At 36.1% G+C, this 24,468-nt stretch overlaps 1 protein-coding gene across 2 annotated transcripts in view; it reads right to left on the bottom strand.

Moving 5' to 3' along the window:
- Positions 1-24,468, bottom strand: part of SNX13 (sorting nexin 13) — a 101,583-nt gene that overhangs the window by 3,665 nt on the left and 73,450 nt on the right. The window contains exons 18-25 of one of the 2 annotated variants that reach the window (XM_080934600.1): positions 21,858-22,030; positions 18,298-18,405; positions 16,903-17,013; positions 11,786-11,947; positions 10,628-10,699; positions 4,734-4,879; positions 4,433-4,501; positions 2,626-2,738 (exon numbers count right to left, since the gene is read on the bottom strand). In XM_080934600.1, coding sequence (XP_080790726.1) covers positions 2,626-2,738; positions 4,433-4,501; positions 4,734-4,879; positions 10,628-10,699; positions 11,786-11,947; positions 16,903-17,013; positions 18,298-18,405; positions 21,858-22,030 — 954 coding nt within the window. The remainder of the gene's footprint in view (positions 1-2,625; positions 2,739-4,432; positions 4,502-4,733; positions 4,880-10,627; positions 10,700-11,785; positions 11,948-16,902; positions 17,014-18,297; positions 18,406-21,857; positions 22,031-24,468) is intronic. The other variant, XM_080934601.1, reaches the window with a different exon arrangement.

The raw sequence follows: 24,468 nt of genomic DNA, 5'->3' as shown, positions 1-24,468 counted from the left end.
CTAGTGAATGAAGATTTCTCTAACAAATATCTTTATAGCTGTATAGATTTGTAAGACTTTAGTAAGATGCAGAAGCAATGACTGTAGACTATTTTGTTAAGTGGGCAGGCTGAGAACAGATACAAGAAAATTAAGAATTATCCCAGTCGCCAGCACATCAATAACCAATGGGAAGTACATAAAAAGTGGTAAGAACTGAGGTAGAGAAATCCGGCTGAGGTTTAGAACGCCTATAAGAGAAAGTATAAGAACACTGTCCGGACTGTGAGGGCAAGCAAGTGTGGTGCTTACATGGACAAACACTTATGACAGAAAGAACATTAGAGAGCCACATAGGACTGTCCTGGAATTATTCATAAGAACCCTCAAAACAAAGCCATTATTTTGCTGTGTTAGAAAAAAAAGCAAAATTTATAAGTTTACAGATAATATTGAATAAGCAAGGCCATATAATCTCTGAGAAAAAAAGATTATGTTCTCCCTCATATTTGGAATCGACTCAATAATGTAGTACATATGTAAATAAAGGCACATGCCTGTGCTGTGGACCTTGTAAAACAATGAAGGCTAACTATTAGCTGAGGAACAGCTGGAAGCAGGTAAGGTACATGAGTTATGGGAGGTGTTATACGACTAGTTGTTTTTCCAGTTCTAGTTGTGGAGTTTTCATTTTTGGGTGGTAGATAAATACACAAAAAATATTCAATAGTGAAAGAACAATTATTCTAACTGTATAGAAATCCACTGAAGTGTATAGACTCTGGATTTGGTTAATATTGGTGTATTTATTAATAATAAAAGATTTTGAAAATAACAAAAAAAAAAAAAAAACCAAAAAAAAACCTTGCAACTTCCAAAAGGTCATCATTTAAGCAGAAACACTATAATTTAGCAAAAATATGTGACCCTACTACAAACACGCAGGATTCAGTAAATACAAAATAATCCAGTTTTCATCCACCATCAACCTCTATAGGTCTCCTTCACAGCACGAACTTCTCTGGCAATCCTCGCTGTAGCTGGAACTCATGTGACACACTTCTCTCCTACTGTATTTTTTCTCCTTAGAACTGATCACTATAATGTTAAGTTTTATTTGCTTGTTTTGTTCGTTATTCCCTCTAAAATAACATAAACTTTGGGAAAGTAAAGCAATGTGTACGAGTGCCTAGAACACAGGTTCATACTTTTCAAGTAAGTACCTATGTGACTACAGAGTTCCTGCAGCTGTGCTGGGCCACAGAGCAAGCTCCTTTACCATAAAGGTGCATGAGAAATAGTCTAAGTCACTGTTCCTTGTAATTTTTCTATAGTATTCTTTCTTTATGTCACCAAATTTAGCCACATATGGGAAGAAAGTAACAGCAATGTGACAGATTTCTAATTTAAGATGGAAAACTAAACACTGAAAATCTAATTTTAAGTTATTCGGAAAGTCAGGCATATCGGCTTATGTTCATGCCTATATGCAGTATTTACAAGCCTGAAGTAGGACTGCACTGAGGTTAGACCAGCATGGGCTACACAGTAAGTATGTGGCTAGCCTGAGCTACAGCATGAGCCAATCTCAAAAATAGTAAGAAAAGGAAAAGAAACAAAGTAAAAGAAAATAGGTAACTACAGATGAGAGAACTTATAAATTCATCTTATCCATTCTCTATATCCACCAATGACACAGAGGAATATACCTAGGCATTGGTTAATAGCTATGTGCTTTTAAAGATGCTCGTGACCCAGTGACAAAACTACCCTCATCGTCTCCTAGCCAGAAAAGTCCCTTGGTCACAGGCTCTCTTAGAGGGAAAAAAAGGACAAATAAATCTATATTAATGACACAGGAGTATCACAAATAAATATTCAAATAAAACCAAGAGTGCTCATTTAAGAATTAAGCTTTAATAAAGACTCATTATGATCAATCAGTTACCTGTAGATAAATGAACTTGAATATTCTTTCTTAAAAACTCATATTGGTTGTTGTTGTTGTTTAGTTAGGGAAATATGTAAACCAGGCTGGTCAAGTGCTAGCATTAACGGTATGTGCCTGTGATGCCCACTATATTCCATGTAGGGCTTTGGCAATGCTAGAGGCAAGCACTCTGGTAACTGACCTACAACCTCAGCTACACTCATTCCTGTCTTTCAAAAAAAAAAAAGAAAGAAAGAGGGGATGGGGGAGGGAGGGAGGATAAAGAGTCAGAGAGATAGCAAGAGACAGAGACAGAGAAAGGCTGTCCCCCAAACCATGAGTTATCTAGTTCCAGGTCATACTCATAATTCTATTAGCTCATTCATCTTTCATGTTTTCTTTACATAATTGTCAAAAATATTTTAAGGTAATAGAGTATGTTTTAATCATTCAAAGATTAATTAGAATCCTCTACTCACTAACTACAAATCTTGGGTAGGTGACTTCAAGCCTATCTCCTCATATACAAAATTATAAAATAAATAGTGACTTGTTTCAAAGGACTTGTTAGAATATAAGAAACACACCTACATAGTCCTTGGCAGATAATAAGCCATCATCTGGTGGTCCTTATAATAACAGAAATGAACTAAGCTAGCATAGTATCAATGTCAAGAGTCAGAAGAAATACAAATAAATCAAATGTGTTCACTCACCTGGCATTATCGCAAATAATTTTGTTTTTCCTGCAATTCTTGTTCTCATTCGAATAGCTTTATCTCTGCAGGGAACAGTCTCTGCTAAAATGCCATTGGGCCAAAATGCATCTCTATTTAAGAAAATGAAATAATGATTGTGAGCAGTTTCATTTGCCTATTGACACTAGTTGATAACTCATTACAAACTGCTAAAAATAAAGATATTCAAAAACAGCAGTTCTAAAATTTCATATAGACATTTTGAATAAACAACATCCAACAGCAGGGATCAATTTAGAGGTGAAAGAATATATACAGAAAAAAGTAGCAGATAAATTCTGCCCCTGGTAGTTCACAAACACTAGTAAAATGGGGATATGTGGATCAGAAAGAGATGGACATTTAAACTCAAAACTGGGACCTGTTAAATGAATATCCACTCATAGCACCCTGAAAATGGACAGCCTAGCATCTTAATAGCTCATTTCTCTTGGCTATGTTATTCTATTCTTATCCTAACTCAGCTAGCAAGAATCTCAGGTTAATATCTACAGTGTACCTCACACAATCAGTTCATTCTCCTGGACTCCAGTCCTACTTATTATGGTTTGGTTCATGGGTACTTGTACTGAACAAGTCTGGACGAATGAGACTCTATAGGCCACAGAAAATGTCCAACGTTTTGCGACAGAGACATCATCTCTATTGTCATGTACAAATATGCTAAGCCCCTTCCATTGCTAAATGGGTTGACTATGCCCACTGAGAAATCATCTTAACATGCCCTAGAAACGCTCTGGGTATCAGGAAATAAGCCACTTATTGTGCAGACCTTCTACCTGTTAAACCAACCCGATCATCTGGAGAACGGTTCTACAGGGTTAAACTTCCCAGGTGAGTCCAATCTATAGTCAAGGATGAGAATCAAGTGCCACAGAATTCAACTGCACTGACTGAAATGAACAGGCCAGGGCAAGATAGTCCACATTTTTGAAACAATGTAGTCTAAAAGAGAGAAACTTTGCTTCTGAGCAGAAAATCAGATTCCCCTCTTCCTGTCACCAGAGCCTTTGGACAAACTGCTTTTCTTCTCTAACCCTCTGCTGCCTCACAACCACATGAAGAGAAGCTGCTCATACCTGATGAAAAGGATGTAAGATCAGAAAGCATATGGGGCTCAGGGAGAAGCAAGTTAGGGCAACACTGACAGCCCTTCTCATTCCTTCCTGACAGCTCAAGCCCAGTGTCAGGAGTTCCTATGCATGCTTATTTCACAATCATACACGGGGTTTATTTCTCTACTCACCAGCTGTGCTTTGCCTTCTGATCTTCTTGCCGCTAGCCCAAGCCCCATGACCAGTTTTCTAATATTATGTCAATCATTTCAAAAATATTCTATGAAGTAAAAATCTAGCCTATCATTTTAGAAATGTTTCCTTTGTGTCTAGCTCTACAGAACATATGCTTAGGTATTTGTAATTACCATGTGTATACATGCACAGTGTATATATCTGTGTGTAGGGGTGGGTACATGGGCTACAGGGTACATATGGAGGTCAGAGGACAACTGCATAGAAGTTGATTCTCTCCTTCCTTCTTTAGGTGGATTTTGGGATCAAACTCGGGCTGCAAATTGGTGTGCCAAGTCCCTTTTCCCTCTGAAGCTTCTCTACAGCCCCAAATGCTTATGATTCCTGTAAGTCTTTGCTAATCAAACCTAATGTTAAGGTCAGTAAAGGAACAAAGGCCATTAAGTAAAAGTCACCTGGGTATAGCAACTCTAAACTCTGTACTACAAGGGAGAAGCGACTGTCTTGAGATATACCTGAAACGCTTCACTGAGTCAGCTACTTGTTCCGGTGAGGTCATCCAGTCAACATGGTCAACTATTTTTCTGAAAGTAAAGGATCTTGAATGAGTAAGCTTAAAGTCTTTAAGGCAAACAAAACTGACACAAGTTCCACAGAGTGACATTTTCATTGGAGAATAAGTTACTTTTGAGAAGGAGATGTAATGCTCTTTAAAAGCCCCGAGAAAAAAGGCCATAATAAAGGCCTAGCAAGTCATTGACAAATAAACTATAGTCATCACTGGGCTTGCAGCAGTGTAACAGGAGATACAATTACCTGTTAATAGTATCACCATATGTAGCTCTAATAAGTTGCTGGAGTAAATTCTTGATATTCCTTCTCAACCACTGGTTTCTCTCTTTTAGGTCAAACACCTCATCCATGAGAAGTAGCATTACCCTAAGTGGAATATTGTCGTCCACCTAAAAGAATGAGAAAAAATTATCATAACTGCAGTTAGCTTTGTACTGTGAATGACTATTTCTATTGAACAAATAGTACCACTGAAAGAAATCAGACAATTTGTAACATTAAAGCCTCTAAAAGCTCATATTACATATGAATTCAATAAAAAGTATTTCTAACAGCCTCGTTTATATGGGATATAGAATTTTAAAATCCTATAACGTTAAGTAAGTTCTTAGGCTGTAGTTTAAAAAAAAAGCTTCTCAAAGTGGATTGCCAATGATAGTTTTATAGAAATATGACTTAGGTCTAACTTAACAGACTGGTAATGTAATGATAAAATTGAGAACTATTTTCTGGCAATATTTTTTTATTCGAACACAATTGTTTGGCTGAGTGGTAGTGGTTCATGTCTTTATCCCTCCTTTCAGGAGGCAGAGGTGTTGTTTGAGGCCACACTGGTCTATTGAGAGAGTTCCAGGGCAGCCAGGAAAACACAGAGAAACTGTCTCAAAAAAAAAAAAAAATCTTGTTATCCATATTTAGCAGATGAAACAATGAAAAATGTCTTGCTTAATTAAGATATTGTACATCTATAGAATTATATATACACACATATATATAAATTTTTAGAAAAAGTAAGCCAAATTATGATCTAATAAATAAACTAACGTAAAGCATGGATTTTAATGAAAATGTTATACTTTACTTGGTATAATTAATACTATGTTATGAATATTGCCATACTTGATAAATTGGAAGAGTTAGTTATTAAATATGACTAGAAACTTAAAATGAACTTAATTAGTAGACCTAATTATATTCAGCAAGAAAACGAATAAACTAATGCACTTTACAGACATTTTGTCTCATATTGCTCTCTTTGGGCACTTCTTGTCTTATTGGTCTTTTGCTAAATGTTACGGTTTCCAATTATGCATTTTTATGATTTGGGGGGTTTTGTGCATGTGTAATCTTTCATGAGTATCTTCACATTTTAAAAATGGTTTGTTTGTTTTCTAAAAACAGAGAAGTGGGCTGTGGAGTTGGGTGGGTAGGAATATGGTGAGGACATGGGACAAGTTGGAAGAAAAAATGCATGATTAGAATATATTATATGTAAGGTTTTTATCAATTAGAGAAAATAAATTAAGATACTTTAATTGTGAAAGCCTTCAGTCAATGATATACAAAATAGAAAGAACAACTAGAATGCTTTTATGTGAAAACTCATGCATGACGATAGGTAATAGTTACTGATTTAGAACTCCGCGGAACTGATCATTTTATGCTTTTCAATAGTTTAATGCTCATTTTTAAATTAATTCTATAATGTAAAAGATGAGAAGAGGCATGGGTTTATGACCTTTAACTACCATGTTCTAAACATTGCTTAATATAAATTTTATGCCATGAATGAACAGTTTATAACTTAAACAGTCCACAGGAGCGAGATTCATTTCACTACTGTGGTAAAAATCAACACTGCTCAATTATCTAATGAAATAACAGCAGTTTAATGATACAAGGCAGAAAAAAACGTAACTATAAAATAAAGAATGAAAGATGTTATAGATATTACACATTAAACTCATGAAGTATCCTAAAATAATCTTGAAGAAAGAACATATACACATATATGACATTTTATTATTAACAAATCTATCTGGAAACTGAAACCAAAAAATATAAATTTAAGATAAATCTGTGTAAGAGTCCACAGCACAGAAATTGATTCAAAAACAGAAGGATACATATACAGAAAGGAAAGAAAACAAACAAACAAACAAACAAAAAAAAAAAAACCCAGGGTCTTTGTATGGCTTATGAATAAGCATAATTGTGGTTTCAAAGAATGAGTTGGGTAGTGTTCCCTCTGTTTCTGTTCTGTAGAATAGTTTGGAGAGTATTGGTATCAGGTCTTCTATGAAGGTCTGATAGAATTCTGTACTAAAATCCATCTGGTCCCAGGCTTATTTTGGTTCGGAGGCTTTTTATGACTGCTTCTATTTCTTTAGGGGTTATGGGGCTGTTTAGATGGTTTACCTGGTTCTGGTTTAAATTTAGTATCTGGTATCTGTCTAGGAATTCATCCATTTCCTCCAGATTTTCCAGTTTTGTTGATTATAGGCTTTTGTAGTAGGATCTGATGACTTTAGTTTCTTCAGTTTTTGTTGTTATGTCTCCCCTTTCATTTCTGATGTTGTTAATGTGAATTCTCTCTCTTTGCCCTATAGTTAGTCTGCCTAAGTGTTTATCAATCTTGTTGATTTTCTCAAAGAGCCAGCTCCTGGTTTTATTGATTTTTTTAATATGGTTCTTTTTGTTTCTTCTTGGTTGGTTTCTGCTCTGAGTTTGATTATTTTCTGCCGTCTACTCCTCTTGGGTGTATCTGCTTCTTTTTGTTCTAGAGCTTTCAGGTGTGCTATCAAGCTGTTACTGCATGCTCTCTCCAGTTTCTTTTTGGAGGCACTCAGAGCTATGAGTTTTCCTCTTAGTACTGCTTTCTTTTCATCCCATAGGTTTGGATATGTTGTGCTTTCATTTTCATTAGATTCTAGAAAATCCTTAATTTCTTTCTTTATTTCTTCCTTGACCACGTTATCGCTGAATAGCTCATTGTTCAGTTTCCATGTATATGTGGGCTTATTGTTGTCTTTGTTGTTATTAAAGACCATCCATAGTCCATGGTGATCTGACAGGACGCATGAGAGTATGTCATTCTTCTTATATCTGTTGAGGCTTGTTTTGTGACTGACTATATGATCAGTCTTGGAGATGGTGCCATGAGGTGCTGAGAAGAAAGTTTATTCTTTTGTTTTAAAATGAAATGTTCCGTAGATATCTGTTAATTCCAATTGGTTCATAACCTCTTCTAGTTTCGCTGTGTCTCTGTTCAGTTTCTGCTTCCATGAGCTGTCCATTAATGATAGTGGGGTGTTGATGTCTCCCACTATTATTGTGTGTGGTTTGATATGTTTTGAGCTTTAGTAGGGTTTCTTATATGAATGTGGTTGTTCTTCTATTTGGAGCAAAGATGCTGAGAATAGAGAGTTTGTCTTGATAGATTTTTTTTTTCCTGTGATGGGTAAAATGTGTCTATCTTTAACTTTAACTTTTTTCGTAACTTTTGGTTGAAAATCTATTTTACTCGATATTAGAATGGCTACTCCACTTTATTTCTTGGGTTCGTTTGCTTGTAAGTTTTTTTTCCCAGCCTTTTACTTTGAGATAATGACTGTCTTTGTCTCTGAGATGAGTTTCCTGTCTGCAGCAAAATGCTGGGTCCTTTTTATGTATCCAGTCTGATTGTCTATGTCTCTTTATTGAGGAATTGAATCCATTGATGTTAACAGATATTAAGTAATAGTGATTGTTGTTTCCTGTTTTGTTGTTGTTGTTGTTGTTAGAGGTAGAATTATGTTTGTGTGTCTTCATTTGGTTTTCTTGCAAAATTAATAAATAAGTTTGGTATGTTGTGCCCTCATTTTCCTTAAATTTTGAAGTCTTTGATTTCTTTCTTTCTTCCTTGACCAAGTTATTGTTGAGTAGAGCATTGTTCAGCTTCCATGTGTATGTGGGCTTTTGTTGTTTCTGCTATTACTGACGACCATACTTAGTCCATGTTGATCTGATGGATCCATGGGATTATTTTGACATTTTTATGCCTGTTCAGGTCTCTTTTGTGACCGACTCTATGGTCACTTTTGGAGAAGGTGGCATGAGGTGCTGGAGAAGAAGGTTCACAGTGAGTTGAGCACCCAGAGGAGGTGCAGGGGCACTCTCACTCCTGAGCCCATGGGTGGGCCCACACTCACTCTCCACTGACTATCTGGGGAGAAACCTCCAGGAACTCTAAGAAAGCAGGTTTCATTGTACCACTTGGGTCTACACCATTCAGGCCTCCATCTACACTCAGAGCTAGAGCCGGCCCATTGTCATAGGAACTCACAGCTTGCCTGTAGAGGGCTGAAAACCCAGGACCAATCTCCCTCCAGAGCCCATGGCCCACAGATGCACAGGAAAGACAAGCTCCACTCAGGGACAAGAGTAACTAACATCAAAGATAAGAAGATGGCAAAAGGCAAGCACAAGAGTTGAAACAACAGAAATTAAGACAACCTGGTAACATCAAAACCCAGATCTCCCACCACAGCAGGAAGTGTATATTCCAACACACCAGAAAAACAAAATTTGGACATAAAATTGTGCCTCATGTTGATGATAAAGGGCCTTAACAAGCACATGAATAACTCCCTTAAAGAAACAGGAGAATGCTGATGAGTAAGTACAAGCCCTTAGAGAAATACAGGAAAACACAAGCAAACAAGAAGGAACTGAACAAAACCATCCAGGACTTAAAAACAGAAATGGAAACAATAAAGAAAACACATAGAGAGCCAACCCTGGAGACAGAAAACCTAGGAAAGTGATCAGGAGTCATAAGACACAAGCATCACCAACAGAATAAAAGTGATGGAAGAGAAAATATCAGGGGTAGAAGATAACATAGAAAACATTGACACAACAGTTACAGAAAATGTAAAAATTAAAAAGCTCCTAATCCAAAACATCCAGGACACAATGACAAGACCAAACCTAAGAATAACAGGTGTAGAAGATAGCGAAGACTCCCAGCTGAAAGGCCAGTAAATATCTTCAACAGTATTATAGAAGAAAACTTCCCTAACCTAAAAAAAGAGATGACCATGAACACAGAAGAAGCCTACAGAACTCCAAATAGATTGGACCAGAAAAGAAATTCCTCCCGACACATAATAGTCAAAACACCAAATATTCAAAACAATGAAAGTATACTAAAAGCAGTAAGGGAAAAAGGACAAGTAACATATAAAGGCAGACTGATCAGGATTACACCAGACTTCTCAACAGAGACTACGAAAGCTACAAGATCCTAGATAGACGTCACACAGACCCTAAGAGAACACAAATGCCAGCCCAGATCACTATATCTAGCAAGACTCTGTTACTATAGATGAAGAAACCAAGATATTCCAGGACATGACCAAAGTTACACAATATCTGTCCACAAATCCAGCCCTGCAAAGGGTGACAGATGGAAAACTCTAACACAAGGAGGGGAATTACAGCCTAGAAAAAAGCAAGAAAATAATCCTCTTGCAACAAAACCAAAAGAAGAAAGGCACACAAACATAATTCTACCTCAAATAACATAAATAACAGGAAACAAAAATATTTTTAAAGTATTTAATAGCAGATGCTACAACAGAATACACACACACACACACACACACACACACACACAAACATACATTCTGAGTCTTAAGCAGAAAAATATATATCTTTTTCAGTTTTACAACATGCATCAAAATATTCAGAGTTCTGCATAATCCAATATACAAAATTACAAAAGTAAGCCAAATTCTGAAAAGACACAAGCATTAAGAATGAACTACTAAATAAAAGCATAAAAGATTATCACAAGGTCGAACAACAACAAAACAGAGCTAATCAATAGACATAGGAGAGCAGTAATCCCTGGTGGAGGAGAAGGGTACAATAGCAGGGACAGTGGTCTCTAGGCCCTGGGAACTATTTGTTCAGGTGTTTGTTAGAATTAAAATGTTTAAGTCAGGAACATGTACAGTCTGTAAGAATTTTTCTTTTGTTTAATATAATATGGAAAGCTGAGTCAACAAAACATATGCATGTTCATTAAGATAATCTCACAAAGATGATATAAATTACAGCTTAAATAAAATTACTGAATAAAGTTAACTCACATTATCATCAAGCTGAGCTGAGACTCGACAATGTTCAGGATCTGAATCAGTCTTTGTAATTAAAGGAGGTACCTAGACATTAAAAAAAAAAAGTGAACACAGTAACATAGTAAAATATCCTAATACCATCATAAATGAAAACAAACAGCAAAACTTGATTTGATTACTTGTGTAAAGGGTTAACAAAGATTAATGCTCTATATTACCAACGTTAGAATATAGAACCCAGGGAAAAGAACTCCAATCTTCTTTTAAGATCTCTGGAAAGCATGGTAATAGGTTTAAGCAGTTAACAACTATTTGATAATGGGTAGAAGACCCCCTGCGACTCAGGCAAGCCTATTAGGACCATATGTGGGTGGAAAGGTCAACGGCTTCTCTGGCCAGGGAAGTGCTGCCACTCACATTAGTGTTTCACTTTCACACTCACAGCTGAAGACAAGCAGCCCAAAGGATAATGTTGAACAGAAAATAAACTGCCTCTAATACACAAGAAAATCTGCCTTCGGGAAATATGTTGGTGCCATTCAGATTCAGATGAAATTAGTTATGACATTCTTCTACAGATCAAGTTTTAGGTCTATAATTTGTCATCTACAGCTTTGATGGCATTCTTAAAAAGAAAGAAAAACTATGTCTAAATTATTTTAAAAATATAATGTGGAAATGTAGCAAAAGTACTCAGTCTAATGCCATCATCTAGAAATCAAAGATGCTTTCCGGAAATGTCTACCCTGCACAGAGGTATGCACTATAAGGTGGATACACTGACCAGGAGAATGACTTCCTACTTTGATTTTATGGGCCTCTACTGTTTGAAAAGGAGAAATGAGACTTATATTTCAGTAGATGGTAAGTATAAGTCATCTACAAATATAACTTATTTAATTGCAAAGAAATTAAAGAATCAAAAGAGCCCAGTGCAATAAATTGATACTTGCTAATTTTAAATTTGTACTGTACACGAAACTGTAAAATTCTACTACAACAAAGACTGATGATAGAAAGAATTTTTAGTAGCAGTTTCTGACATGAATATGACCTTTTTAATTTCTATTTTTTTATGAATATAAGTCTAAAAATTTTGGAGAAGAAGCTCAATACATCATAGGTGACATAAATACAGTTTGCTCTAGAAGCCACTGGAAATGTTTTTACCTTAAAAAATGACTGCTTTATGTCTTGCCCTAATCTCTCAGACATTCTGCCCATGTTGTCCGACATCTTTGTCACTCCTTCTGCCAAGCTGTCAGGAAGGGATTTGACTGCATTTGAAACATTCCTCATAGAGTTGCGAAGCGGGTTTACAAAAGTGTCCATCTAAAACCAAAACGAAAGTGTACTCATATCAGTTACATAACTCAAAGCCAAAGAAAATACAGAGTTGTAACCATGAGAAGATGAAATGATTTTCCAGGCAAAATACACCACTGCCTTCAAAACAAAACAAAAAACTGTTGACATGATATACCTTAAAAACACATCTTAACACACACAGATAATTTCAACATTTGACTGAGGAAGATACTATTAGGATAGAAATATAAGCCTTCACTGTTTGCTTATTTTCTGAATACCTTCCCAAACAAAACTTGATACAAATAGAATTAACTATTCCATACTTTCACCACAATGCAAAGTAACGGTGAGACATTTGCCAGAGCATAAGACATCTGCCAAAAAGCTATAGAGAGAGTGGAACTAGCCAAGAGTGAGAAGTTTGCAGCAAAATTCAGTCAGCAAAGCTGTAGAACAGAGCCATAAGCCTTCTGACATCAGACATGGAACAAGAGCTACAAATGGCAGTTCTGCTGCTGGACTGTGGACATGCTTTGGTCCAGTATTTCCTCACTATGTCCATAATCTCCCCTTTTTGGAATAGTAATGTATGTTCTGTGAAACTGTATGTTGGAAGTATGTTATTTGCTTTTGATATTGACAGAGGGTTACACTTAAGAGACTGTCTGAAGACTCAGAATCGACTTTGGACTTAGTGTTGAGACTGTGCAAGTCTCTGGGAACTCTTACGTAGACTAAACACACTTTGTGTTGTTTATGGGCACAAGCCTATGGGAGCCAGAGGAGAGTGGGGTATAATGGTCTGAGTGAGAATAGGCTATATTGTTGAAGACTTGGTCACCAGTTGGTGAAACTGTTTGGGAAGGATTAGAAATTATAGACTAAGGATAGGGGAAATTGTAACTCTCAATTACAGCATAATATTCACAATAAAGAGAACTCCACATGCATAGGAACATGCCTTGAGGTTCAAAAAGAGTTACACCATATAGTGTACTATCTGATCTTGCAGATCAAGATATAAGCTCCTGATGCCATGGACTCTAGCCCTCTGAATCCACGTGCCACAAATTAACTCTTTCATATAAAAGTTGCCTTGGGCATGGTGTTCTATCACAATAGAAAAGAAACTGATACAGCCAACCAATAAGGCAGATATGGAATAATCAACCTTAGTCAAGAACACACAAATAGAATTCATTTGTTTATTCTGTGAAAAGAATAAGTGTCTTTGTGTAGTCTTGGCTGTCCTGGAACTCTCACTGTAGACCATGCTAAAACTGGAATTTGGAGATCTCCCTATCTCAGCCTCCTGAATTCTGGGATTAAGGGCCTGCCATATCATGCCTAGCTCAGCATGCAGAATTCGAAGAGAGACTCTATGAGAATATCAATGAAGTATCTATCACAATTAAAACATGCAGCTATAGAAAAAATTGCAACTCTCAAATATAAAATAAAATTCACTAAACAGAACTTCACAAGCATGACAGTTCATTCTACATTACTAATATAAATACAGGATTTATTTTAAAACTGACCTAGAAAGGTTCTGAAGACAACTAGGGAAGAAACTTTAAAACTTTGGGGCACAAGTTAAATCACAGAGGGCCGTCACAAGCACACGCTCAGCATAATTTGTACAGGTGTTGTCTGTATGAGTTACCAGCTTGACTCAGTTCTCTGTTCTATTAACATAGCATTCACACTGAATTTGAAATTAACACTTCCAACTATAGCTAAGAATGATTTCACACCACAACATAATCTTAAATAAAAAGTTACTTCAGAGAAAGGATGTTTATCACTTATTCTATGAATTAATTTTTCTACAGATTTAAAAAAACTGATAAAACCAATAGTTTCTAAGATATTTGTCTGTGAAAAAGCCTCTCATAAAATGTTTGCAATGATTTAATCTAATGACTACTTAGAGGAGTCTTTAGACTCTATTAGTAATTTAAAATGCAATATGCAACTAACCTACATGTACTCCTGCAGATTATTTAAAGATGGTGCATATTTAATATAAAGTTTAGTTTATCTCAAAAGGCTGTTATCAATTCTATAGTTAAAATTAACTTAAACATAAAACAGAAATAAGGCAAATACCTTAAATCTAGAAAACTAGAACATATCTCTATTGACATATAAGACTGCATCCTGAATACAATTACACAAAAATTAAAGCATGAAAATATGCACATACTCTATGTGTACATATATAATATATGTATATACATATAGGTATACACACATACTTTACTATTTTAAACTCTATATATGAGAATTTATTTTTAAAACATTCTACTTAGGAGCATTAGCATCCACTGACACGTTGAAAGTTAACAATCTAATCATAGGAATTCTTATTTATAAATCCTAAGTATTGTTAATTACTTTTTATCAATTTCCAAAGTCCTGTTTTGGGTTTTGGATTTTGGGGTTTGTATTAATGGCAAGAAGGAAATGGTTGAAGCTATTTAGTTTTTATTTTAAAATCATCTAAGAAGCTGCAAAGGGTTACTGCACACCATCCTAAATTTTGTTTTTGCTCTTATTATTACCAGCAAATATTTACTAGTTATGTGTGGGATATGGTGAAGCACAGAATAAGACCTTAGTCGATTTATGCAGTGGTTTAAAAGAGAAAAGTTTTGATTTCTAGAGAAAGCATAAGTAACAAAATGGAAAATACACTGATGGCCCATGGCAAAGAAGGAAGCTGGGCTGTGAGGATTGTTCATGAAGCTTCTTCTGACACTACGACACTTAATTTCAAGCGCAGGCCTGGTACCATATTTTAAACTAACTGAAACAGGTTAAAAAAACAAACATTTTACCCAGGAGGTAAAAATACTTTCAGAACACATCCTATTTAACATTTTTTTTCTTTAATTCAACAGAAACACATTTCCCCTCAGTGGAAATATATTGCCTAGTCAGAATAATGAAAAGCGTGTAACATACTTCAGGCAAATGTTTCATAATGGACTATTTACAAGTGTGTTTGACTGTTTTCTTTCTTTCTAGTGCCACTAGATCATAAAGTAAGTTTGTATATAAGATATGATAAATCAGCCTGTCCCCATCTTTGGCTTGAAAGCCATCTTATACTGAAGACAAACAAGGTTCATTCTTGTTTGTGATTAAATCTGTTTCTCAAGGATTGGCCCTTGCCTGTAACCTTAACTATAAATGGTTTACGCTGCTGTTCCAGGAAATGACAACCATCTTTGTTTCAAAAACTTGTTACAACCATCTTCGTTTCAAAAGTTTTTTTTCGTAATTATTTTATTGGATATTCCATGTATTTACATTTCAAATGTTATCCCTCCCCTATGCCCATCTCCCCTCCCCCTCCACTTGTTTCCATGAGGTGCGCCCCCTTCACCTCAGCACCTTGGCATTCCCCTATACTGAGAAAATGCAGCTTTGCTGGACCAATGGCTTCTTCTCCCATTGATGCCAGAAAATGCTATTCTCTAGTACATATATAACTGGAGCCATAGGTCTCTCCGTTTGTGCTCCATGATTGGTGTTTTAGTCCACAGGAGTTGTGGAAGGTTTGGTTGGTTGATGTTGTCCTTCCCATGAGGTTGTGAACCCTTTCAGCTCCTTCAGTCCTTTCCCTAGCTCTTTCATTGGGGTCCCCATGTTCAGTTCAATGGTTAGCTGCAAGCATCCTCAGTTTTATCTGTATGACTCTGGCAGAGCCTCTAAGGAGGCATCCATATCTGGTTCCTGCCAGTAAGCACTTCTTGGCATCAGCAATAGGGCTCGGATTTGGTGGCTACATATGGGGTGGATCCCCAGGTGAGGCAGTCTCTGAATGATCTTTACTTCAATCCCTGCTCCTCTACTTGACCTTGTATTTCCTTCTGTGAGTGTTTTGTTCTCCCTTCTAAAAAGGACTGAGGCATCCACATTCTGGCCTTCCTTCTCTTGGAGCTTCCTAAGATCTGTGAATTGTTTCTTGGGTATTCAGAGTATTTTGGGGCTAGTAATCTGCTTATCAGTAAGTGCATACCATGTGTGTTCTTTTGTGACTGGGTTACCTTGCTTAGGATGATAGTTTCTAGTTCTATCCTTTTGCCTAGGAACTTCATAAAATCATTGTTTCTAATAGCTGAGTAGTAGTACTCCATTGTGTAAATATACCAAAATTTCTGTATCCATTCCTCTGCTGAAGTACATCTGGGTTCTTTCCAGCTTCAGGCTATTATAAATAAGGCTACTATGAACATGGTGGAGCATGTGTCCTTGTTATATGTTGAAGCAACTTTTGGGTATATGCCCAGGAGTAGTAGGTATAAGCTGGGTCTTTGTGTAGTATTATGTCCAATTTTCTGAGGAACTGACAGACTGATTTCCACAGTGGTTGTACCAGTTTACAACCCCACCAACAGTGGAGGAGTGTTCCTCTTTCTCCACATCCTCACCAACATCTGCAGCAACCTGAGTTTTTGATCTTAGCCATTCTGACTGGTGTGAGGTGGAATCTACCCGTTGTTCTAACTACGTGTTGCTATGACTATGAGTACCTTGCAGGCATATTTTTGTTTCAGGAGGTCCTTCCTTATAGTCTGGTTATGCTTGTGCTGCCCCGGTAACCCTGCCTGTTTTGCCTACCAAATCCTCCATGTGGAACCCCCACCCCTCAGCAATAAAAACCTTGTCTTCCTCACATCTAATGTTGATTTTCTGAAACCCACTTTTAGAAAGAAGTAGTCTTTGTACACAGAGTTTTAAAAGTGTTCTTTAATTAAATGCTTGCAATGGATTAATGTGGCCAAGATGATTTGGGTCAGTGGTCTTTCTTTTGTATCTTTGGTATTAACAGATATTCCAGGCAACAGCATACTGACTAAGCAAACATGCCAAAACATACTTAACATATTATTTTAAAATATATGTAAATCTATATTTTTCTTTATTAGAAAGGAAGCAAGAAATATCATAAAAGGAATGCTTACCTTTCGAGCAAAATCGCCCTTCCCTTTACTGTAGGCTTTGTTCTCAAGGAAATCATAGACACAGTGAGCCAGTGCTGGGGATGCCTTCATCATTTCAGGAGTCAAGAGTAACTAACAGGGAAAAGAAGCAATCTTAAGATTTAGGTAAGATAACATTGATTATAATTCCATTTTATAAAATATCTGGCTCTACAGCTTATCCATTTTAGAAAATTGTGCTGTTGATATAATACTGCTAAAGTTTCAGAGCAATGAAAAGAGAATTTTATTTATACATAGAAAATTTGAGTGTTACTTAAAAAGGCCAAAACATGTTGCTTTCACAAATGCAAATGAACTTAATAATTTAGCTGAGTTGTATCTAAGCCAACATAAGTCACATACTGAGGGCAGGAGCTAAAAGTACAATAGATCTAGTCACTCTTAAAATTCAGCATTTTGAAGTGCAGTGTCTAACCAGCTTTATAAACGCAACCCTTAAGCACTCCAGCTTGCGGCTGGGGAAGAATGAAATGGCAGCAAGCTCATCTTCCTCTTCCTCCTGACTTTTCAATGCACAGCAGCAAATCACATCTATTATAACTATACAAATCTGTGAAAACAAACAAACACCCAGCAACTCTGTGGTGCCAAACAGGTGGTTTCCTGCTACAGTTTGCTGATTCCTTTTGTAGGCTACAGGAAGCTAACTAATGGAATATTTACTGTCCGCTCGAACTACACCTTGTAAAGACATGCAAAAACACAAACCACTAACTAGGAGGAACTGGAAAGGTTCATTACTCTACCTGGGTCTGGGTATTCAGGTGTAAAATGTATATCTAGGCATTCACCAGCCTACACAATATGTAACTTGTAAAATATGTAATTTCATATGAAAAAACATTATGACCAAGATGATGAACCTAGGAAACATCATCAGTTCTTTTTCTTACTTAAACTATTCTGGAAACAAAAAGTGTACTAGGTTTTGTTGTAACCTAAAAAGCTCTTATGTATTAAATTGTAAGCATTTAACTGTTAGGTATACCATATTATATACCTAGTTATAATAATCTGAAAAACATGTTACACATACTCATCTAAACACAATAAGCAAAATTCTTGAGTGCTTAAAAGAAATGCTTAGGTTTAACATTAAATACAGAAACAATTAATAAACTATTTAAAAGACTACATGTCACATCTGATACATTACTAAAATTGGTTATCAGTCCACAATTACAGCCAGCCACAATATTCAGTTGTGTTGTTCTTACTGCAAATAAGGACAGATAGGGGGCAAAGGCTCACAGGCATACCACGTATATACTGTGACAGACATAACTCAATAAAAAAATCTATTTATGTTCTGTAACAAATGAAGTCTGAGGGAATTTATTAAAATGGCCTTACCTGCAAATAGGCATTTAAATCCTTTTTCCTCTTTTCTAAAAAATCTCTATCCATATTGTTAAAAGTCTTTTTGCCAGGAAGCTTCAATATGCTTGACAAATTTTCAAACTAAAAGACAAAATATATTCAATACTTCTTTTTTAAGAAAAATAACTTCCACAAAATTTCTCTACATGTCATAATATCTTCAGTTAATTTGGGGCTATATTTTCTTACATTCAATAAAACACAATCATATTGTCCACAACACCAAAAAATACAGTTACCCTTCTTAATCCTAAAAGCTGGGATGAGGAATAATAAAGGTGAACAGCTGATGAAATGGGCATTCAGCCATATCAGGTTTCACTTTGGTGTTCTCATTTTCACATTAGTCAAAATTTCATAGTGAAACAATTATACTTTTCTTAGCAACCATTCTGCACATGAAGAGAATTAATAAATTAAAATTTGAATCAAACTTATCACATTATGGCTTGCTAAAATCTAAGGAACTATTTTAATATTAGTAATTATAAAATAGTCACTGTAATATGTATCACTAAAAAGCAGAAAAGGACAAATTACTAAATATAGGCAGGAACTTACAACTCTGCATACACTTAGAGTAAATATTATTAACCTTTTCTCATCATCATATGAAGAATAAGGTAATAAATTATACTATGAAAAGACCCAAGAGTTGCTGTCATGTTGTTTTTTCTTTGTAATGTAAAAAATACAGAGCAATATAGAAGACTTAACATTATAGACTTTGCAGACTCAACATTAGGTGCAACCATGATAATAATCTACTACATCTTCTCAAGCACAAGGTGTTACTATACTTATGATAAAATGACCTAGGATCAGGCCTGGCCAACAGCCAGTACCTGAAACTTTAGGCAGTCTCTTCCCTCTTTCCATATTACATACACTGAGGCAAGCAAAGGATTGTTGTTTTTTTTTTTTTGTTTGTTTGTTTGTTTTTTGTTTAAAATACATTATTGCTATGAAGAAGACCAATTCCTGCTGCAGACATTGAGAGGAAGAGGGAGAGACAGGGAGAGAGAGGAAGAGGATACATGAGGTTCAGAATTATTTCCATCCCAAACTAGATTTTGACAATTAAATTCAGTGAAAAATCTAATGGTTTTTCACAGTATATATGTAAAGTAATGATTTTGCTTCAAACATTATCAAGAAGGAAAAGCAGATGGGGCAATAAATTGAAAGTATTGAGTAGCTGTGACAACTCACAAATTTGGCTATAAATAAAGCCAGAAGAAATAGTATTCATTGAATACAGTATGCAAAATAGTTTCTGGTACATCTATGCAAGTCTTTAAAAAATTACACTTTGTGGAAGTCAACATCCTATGTTGTTCCCAAAGATACCCAAGTTCCTAAAATATTACTATAATATGACTCTAAATTATCCACTCATTTTTTTTTCAGAGTGCATAGTATAACCTTTCTTACTAAAGAACAGGAGTCTGAACTGCATTTGTCCAAATTCAAATGTGGAAGGCCTCACCTCATACCATAATTACATATTCTAAGACGGGTCTTTAAAGAAGTAATTGAGTTAATCCAAGGCCTCTGTGTTAGACTGTCTGGGTCAGCCTGACTCTGTGCTATACTCACAGCACACACAAAGAATGCACACATACAGGGAAGAGGCCGTGTTTCTGATTGAAACAACTGAGATGCCTTAGGACAAGTCAAACCTTTTAACACCCTATCTCAAGAGTTTTAGCAGTTCAGACTCTTAATATACTGCTAAAATTTTTATGAAGTAGGTTTGAAATTATGTTAAGAACTATTCAAGATGTGTTAATACTGAAACATAAATTTCTTGATCTTTTGAATATGGATATTTAATGCCATCATTGGCATCAGGGTATCTATGCAGACTTTACAAGAGGAAACAGAAGCGCACAGTATATACACACATACACACAGAATCTGACTTTCTGGTACACTGTTATCTTACTAGAACTGAGAACAGTCAGACACACAGGAAAATCTTAAAAATTTCTCAAATGAATGGGCAGTTCAGGCTATTTTAAAGTGCACGTAACATTAAATTCTTAAGTTTTAGTTTATCAACCTATCAATATAAGACTATTTATTAAGGTCTTTAAAGAAAAGTGATTTTTATACTCATTCATTTAGATTAATAAAAAGAACATTACTCATTAAATTAAGCAAAGCCAATTTTAAAAGCATGTCTCCTTTAAATACTACTTGGAGTTAACATTTGTGTTAAGAGAAAAAGTTGCAAGTATTTGTACAGAGAAAACATCCTATAAATTCAAATTTCCCATTACTTTGTACTAAGCAAAACAATTCTTGGCCATATATAAATTTTAGGAACTCTTAACTGGGTCAGTGCATGAAAGAGTAGTGATATGAGCTTCATGCTTTTAGACATGATCTAATGGATAAAACAGAAGCACTTTTCATCCAATGTGAGCTGGAAAATCTATGGGCAAACCAACTTAAATATAAAGAAAAGATCTTTTAACACCAAAATGTATACATGAAAAGATATCCAAACACAATATCATTAAAAGAATGCTGTTACTGAGGCAGAAGTCAATCAACACCTCTTGTTTTTTGTTTTTGTTGTTTTTATTTTTTGCTTTTTTTGTCTTTTGTTTTTATCATTTTAAGACTAATAGACTATCTTACTCTGGCTGTAGAATGTTTTAATGAGATTGTCATGGTACCAACCATATTTTTCTGAATATGTTAAGTGAAAAGGATATTTTCTGACTTTTACAGTACATGTCATTTGAAATATAAATAATTATGTGTTATCTTTTTTTATTGACTAGATACTACTCATACAACTAAACTTTTGAATCAATCAAAGACGCCAAAAAAGTAAAAATAAGCTCTACAGATTATCTTTTCTATCTCATATGGTATTGTTTTTTTCTAAGAGAAGAAAAAAATCCTTATCAAAAATAGGAAAAAACAATTTTTCATTTAAAAAATTTTTATACTTACTTCTATAAAACAAGACTGAATTTAGTAAGATTTAAAACAGTATTTGGTTAATGTCAGGATCATTTTAGACTGTGGTTCAAAATGACTTAAGGAAAGGATCCAGGTTTAACAACATTTGTGGATGAAGTACTATGCAGCATAAGATAGCTTTGAATGATGCCTCTGAAACCCACCACTGTCTTCAACTGATACACAGCAGTCTTCTTCCCTGCTGCAAAGGAGGGCCTTTCAAAGCACAGGTCCTCCCTCCCTCCCTCCCTCCCTGCCCCCATCACCCACTTGCCTCTTTCTCACAGAACAGAAATATTCATTGATTTAACTATCCCATTTGAATTACCATTGGTGCTTATTGTTGTTATTCCACAATGAATTAGATTAGTTTGAGTTTCCACATCTCATTTAATGGTTCACTGCTCAAAACCATGCCCCCAATATGCCAAGTATATAAAATATCAATACATTTATATAATATGAACATCCTTAGAGAAATGTAAAATCAAAGCTGAACCAAGAAACAGTGTAAAGGCCACAAGCTTGGTCACCAGCTTTACAAAGCTCATTACCTGCTCAGTGATTCTCATGTGGAAGTCATGGAAGTCACTATAACGCCGATAGGTTTTCCACATCTCCTCAGTGTGTAGGTTGCGCCGGTGTACAGTGATGGCGTATAGTGCATATGTCTTGCCATGATCATTACAAACGCCTGCCACAGCATATGGGTCATAGTCAGCATATACTAGTCATTTCAAACAAAATGAAGAGGAACAAGACACAAAAAGAAGGGAGATGAAGAACAAAAACAAACAAAAAAAGACAACATGAAATGAAGAATTTGAAATGACAGACTGAGAAAAAGAATGGCAGCAAAGGGTAAAACAAGATTCCTATCCTCTGTGTGCACATGCTTATGGTACTGTAAATGATGACTACAACATAAAACACCTTCAAGGCTTTAGGAAGGCACCAGCCTATCACAAATCATGGTGTCTGCATTGAATTTTCTTCCCAAGAGCTTTTACTCATTATCAAGGATGCACCCTCAGAACTAACTCAGAATGAAACAGTAGTCTCCTAAATTCACACACCAGGAACCCAGAAACCAAACAATAAGCTTTTACCATTCCTTTGTGTTTAAGTAAAACCTGTTCAACTAAACAACAACAAAACAGCCACAGGGTAAAGCTTATCTCATAGTAATTCTGTTCTCAGATGACATGGAACAATTTACAAATGTACTTTATGCTGGGAATTTAGCAACAGCAGGAGAAAAAAATAAAAACCCACAAAAGTTTTCCATAACCATAAAACCAGGGAACCTTTAAAAGTAAAATCTGTTCTATTTCTGATCTTGCTGCTCTTAGATAAAAAGAAAAACTCTGAATTACATTTTTGTATGACTTTATTTTCCATTTCATTCTAGGGTGGTGGCTCTTAACTTCAAAGCTGTGCTGACCCCTTAATGTGTAGGTCCTCGGGTTGCGCTAACACCAACCATAAAATTATTTTATTGCTACTTCATACCTGCAATTCTGACACTGTTTTGAATCATACTGTAAATATCTGATATGCAGATCTGATATGCAACTTGTGTGGGTACTGTGACCCACAGGCTGAGAAACACTGTTCTAGGTCACCAAAACCTTGCTGCTTCCTTTTCATATCTATCAAGTGTATGCATGTATATGTGCAAGCATGTGAGCATGTGTGTATATGTATGTAGAATGACATAGTATATCAACATCAGGTATCATTTTAGTCTCTCCCAGAACTTGAAGTTGTCCACAGAACTGACTAGACTAATTAGCCAGCAAGCCTCAGGGACACTTCTGTCTCTACCTGCCCAGCACTAGGTTCACAGGGGCTGGATGCAGTGCTGGAACACACATGGATGTTGGGAATTTAAATTCTGACACTTTACTAACTGAGCCATCATGTTTCCTCAAAGCCTAAGCACCTACAAACTCCATCCTTCAGCCATTGTATCCTACTGCCATGTGTGGCAGACAGCAAGGCATTTACCCCTCAAGGTCTTAGGGTGCTCATCTTAATTTCAATCGCTGTATTTTTATTTTACATTTTTTATTCATCTTTTTGTGTTTGTCTTAAATTTTATTCTTCTGAATAATTTTCAACATATTTAAGTACAATTAAGAGTGTCATTTCTGATTTCTCAAAAACACAACTTTCCCTTACTGTGACTCTATTTGCTCTTGTAGCTGATTTCTACAACTCACTTTGCACCTTAGCCATCTGAATGTTCTGTATGTTAGAGAAAGGAAGAAGGGAGTGGGGGGCATATGGCCCATGGATGTATGGCGAGGCCTGGGGGCAAGGGAAATGCCACTGAGGGGCCCATGTTGGGAATCCCTTCCCCCTGAGGGACCAGTCACACAATGGTATAGTATAAAATAGAGTTTATTCAGGTCATGGGAGAGTTAAGAGGATAGTAGAGGCGCGCGGGGGGGGGGGGGGGGGCGGGAGAGAAGAGGCTGGCCATGAGCACATGGAGGGAAGAGGGAAGGGAAGGGGAAGAGGAGGGGTAGGGGGAGAGCAAGGCTGCAAGAAAGCAAGAGCCAGAGAGGCAAGAGAGAGAGAGGAGGGGGCAAGTAGCCCCTTTTATAGTGTCAGGTCACTGGGGTGGAGTATACCTGGCTGGCTACTGCCAGGTAATTGAGGGGTGGGGTTTACAGAATGAAAAGACACACCAGGACTGCTGTCACTGCTGTATGCAGTTTTCACAGTTAGCCCTCTTAGAATCAACCAACTGAGCATCAGAAATATTTTAAATGTGCTTGTATTAATATGTACAAGCTTTTTCTTCTTTCTCTTATTCTCTAGTCAATATATATTCTCTAGTCATTGATTTTTTATACAGCATTTCACTGCACTGGGTTATATAGCCATTCTAGAGATGATTCAAAGTGTATGGGAGGATATGCATGGGTCACATATAAATACTCATTTTTGCTTTCTAAAGAGGTTTGCAACTCCTGAAGAGAAACTGTATTGCCTGTATGACAGAGACCATGGAACGTAATAACTAGAGACAGTAAACTGCAGATTAGACACAAACTGAGGCCTCCTCTTTCTGTGGATATCAGGTACAGTTCCCTACCATGGTCTTCACAGTCCTTAGCCTTTACATCTGAACCTAAGTTTCCTAGTTCTTGTTTC

This window comes from Micromys minutus (genome assembly GCF_963924665.1).
Source record: "Micromys minutus genome assembly, chromosome: 1".
Lineage (NCBI taxonomy): Eukaryota > Metazoa > Chordata > Mammalia > Rodentia > Muridae > Micromys > Micromys minutus.
Note: the sequence above shows the minus strand (reverse complement) of the source record. Positions and strands in the feature narration are given on the sequence as shown.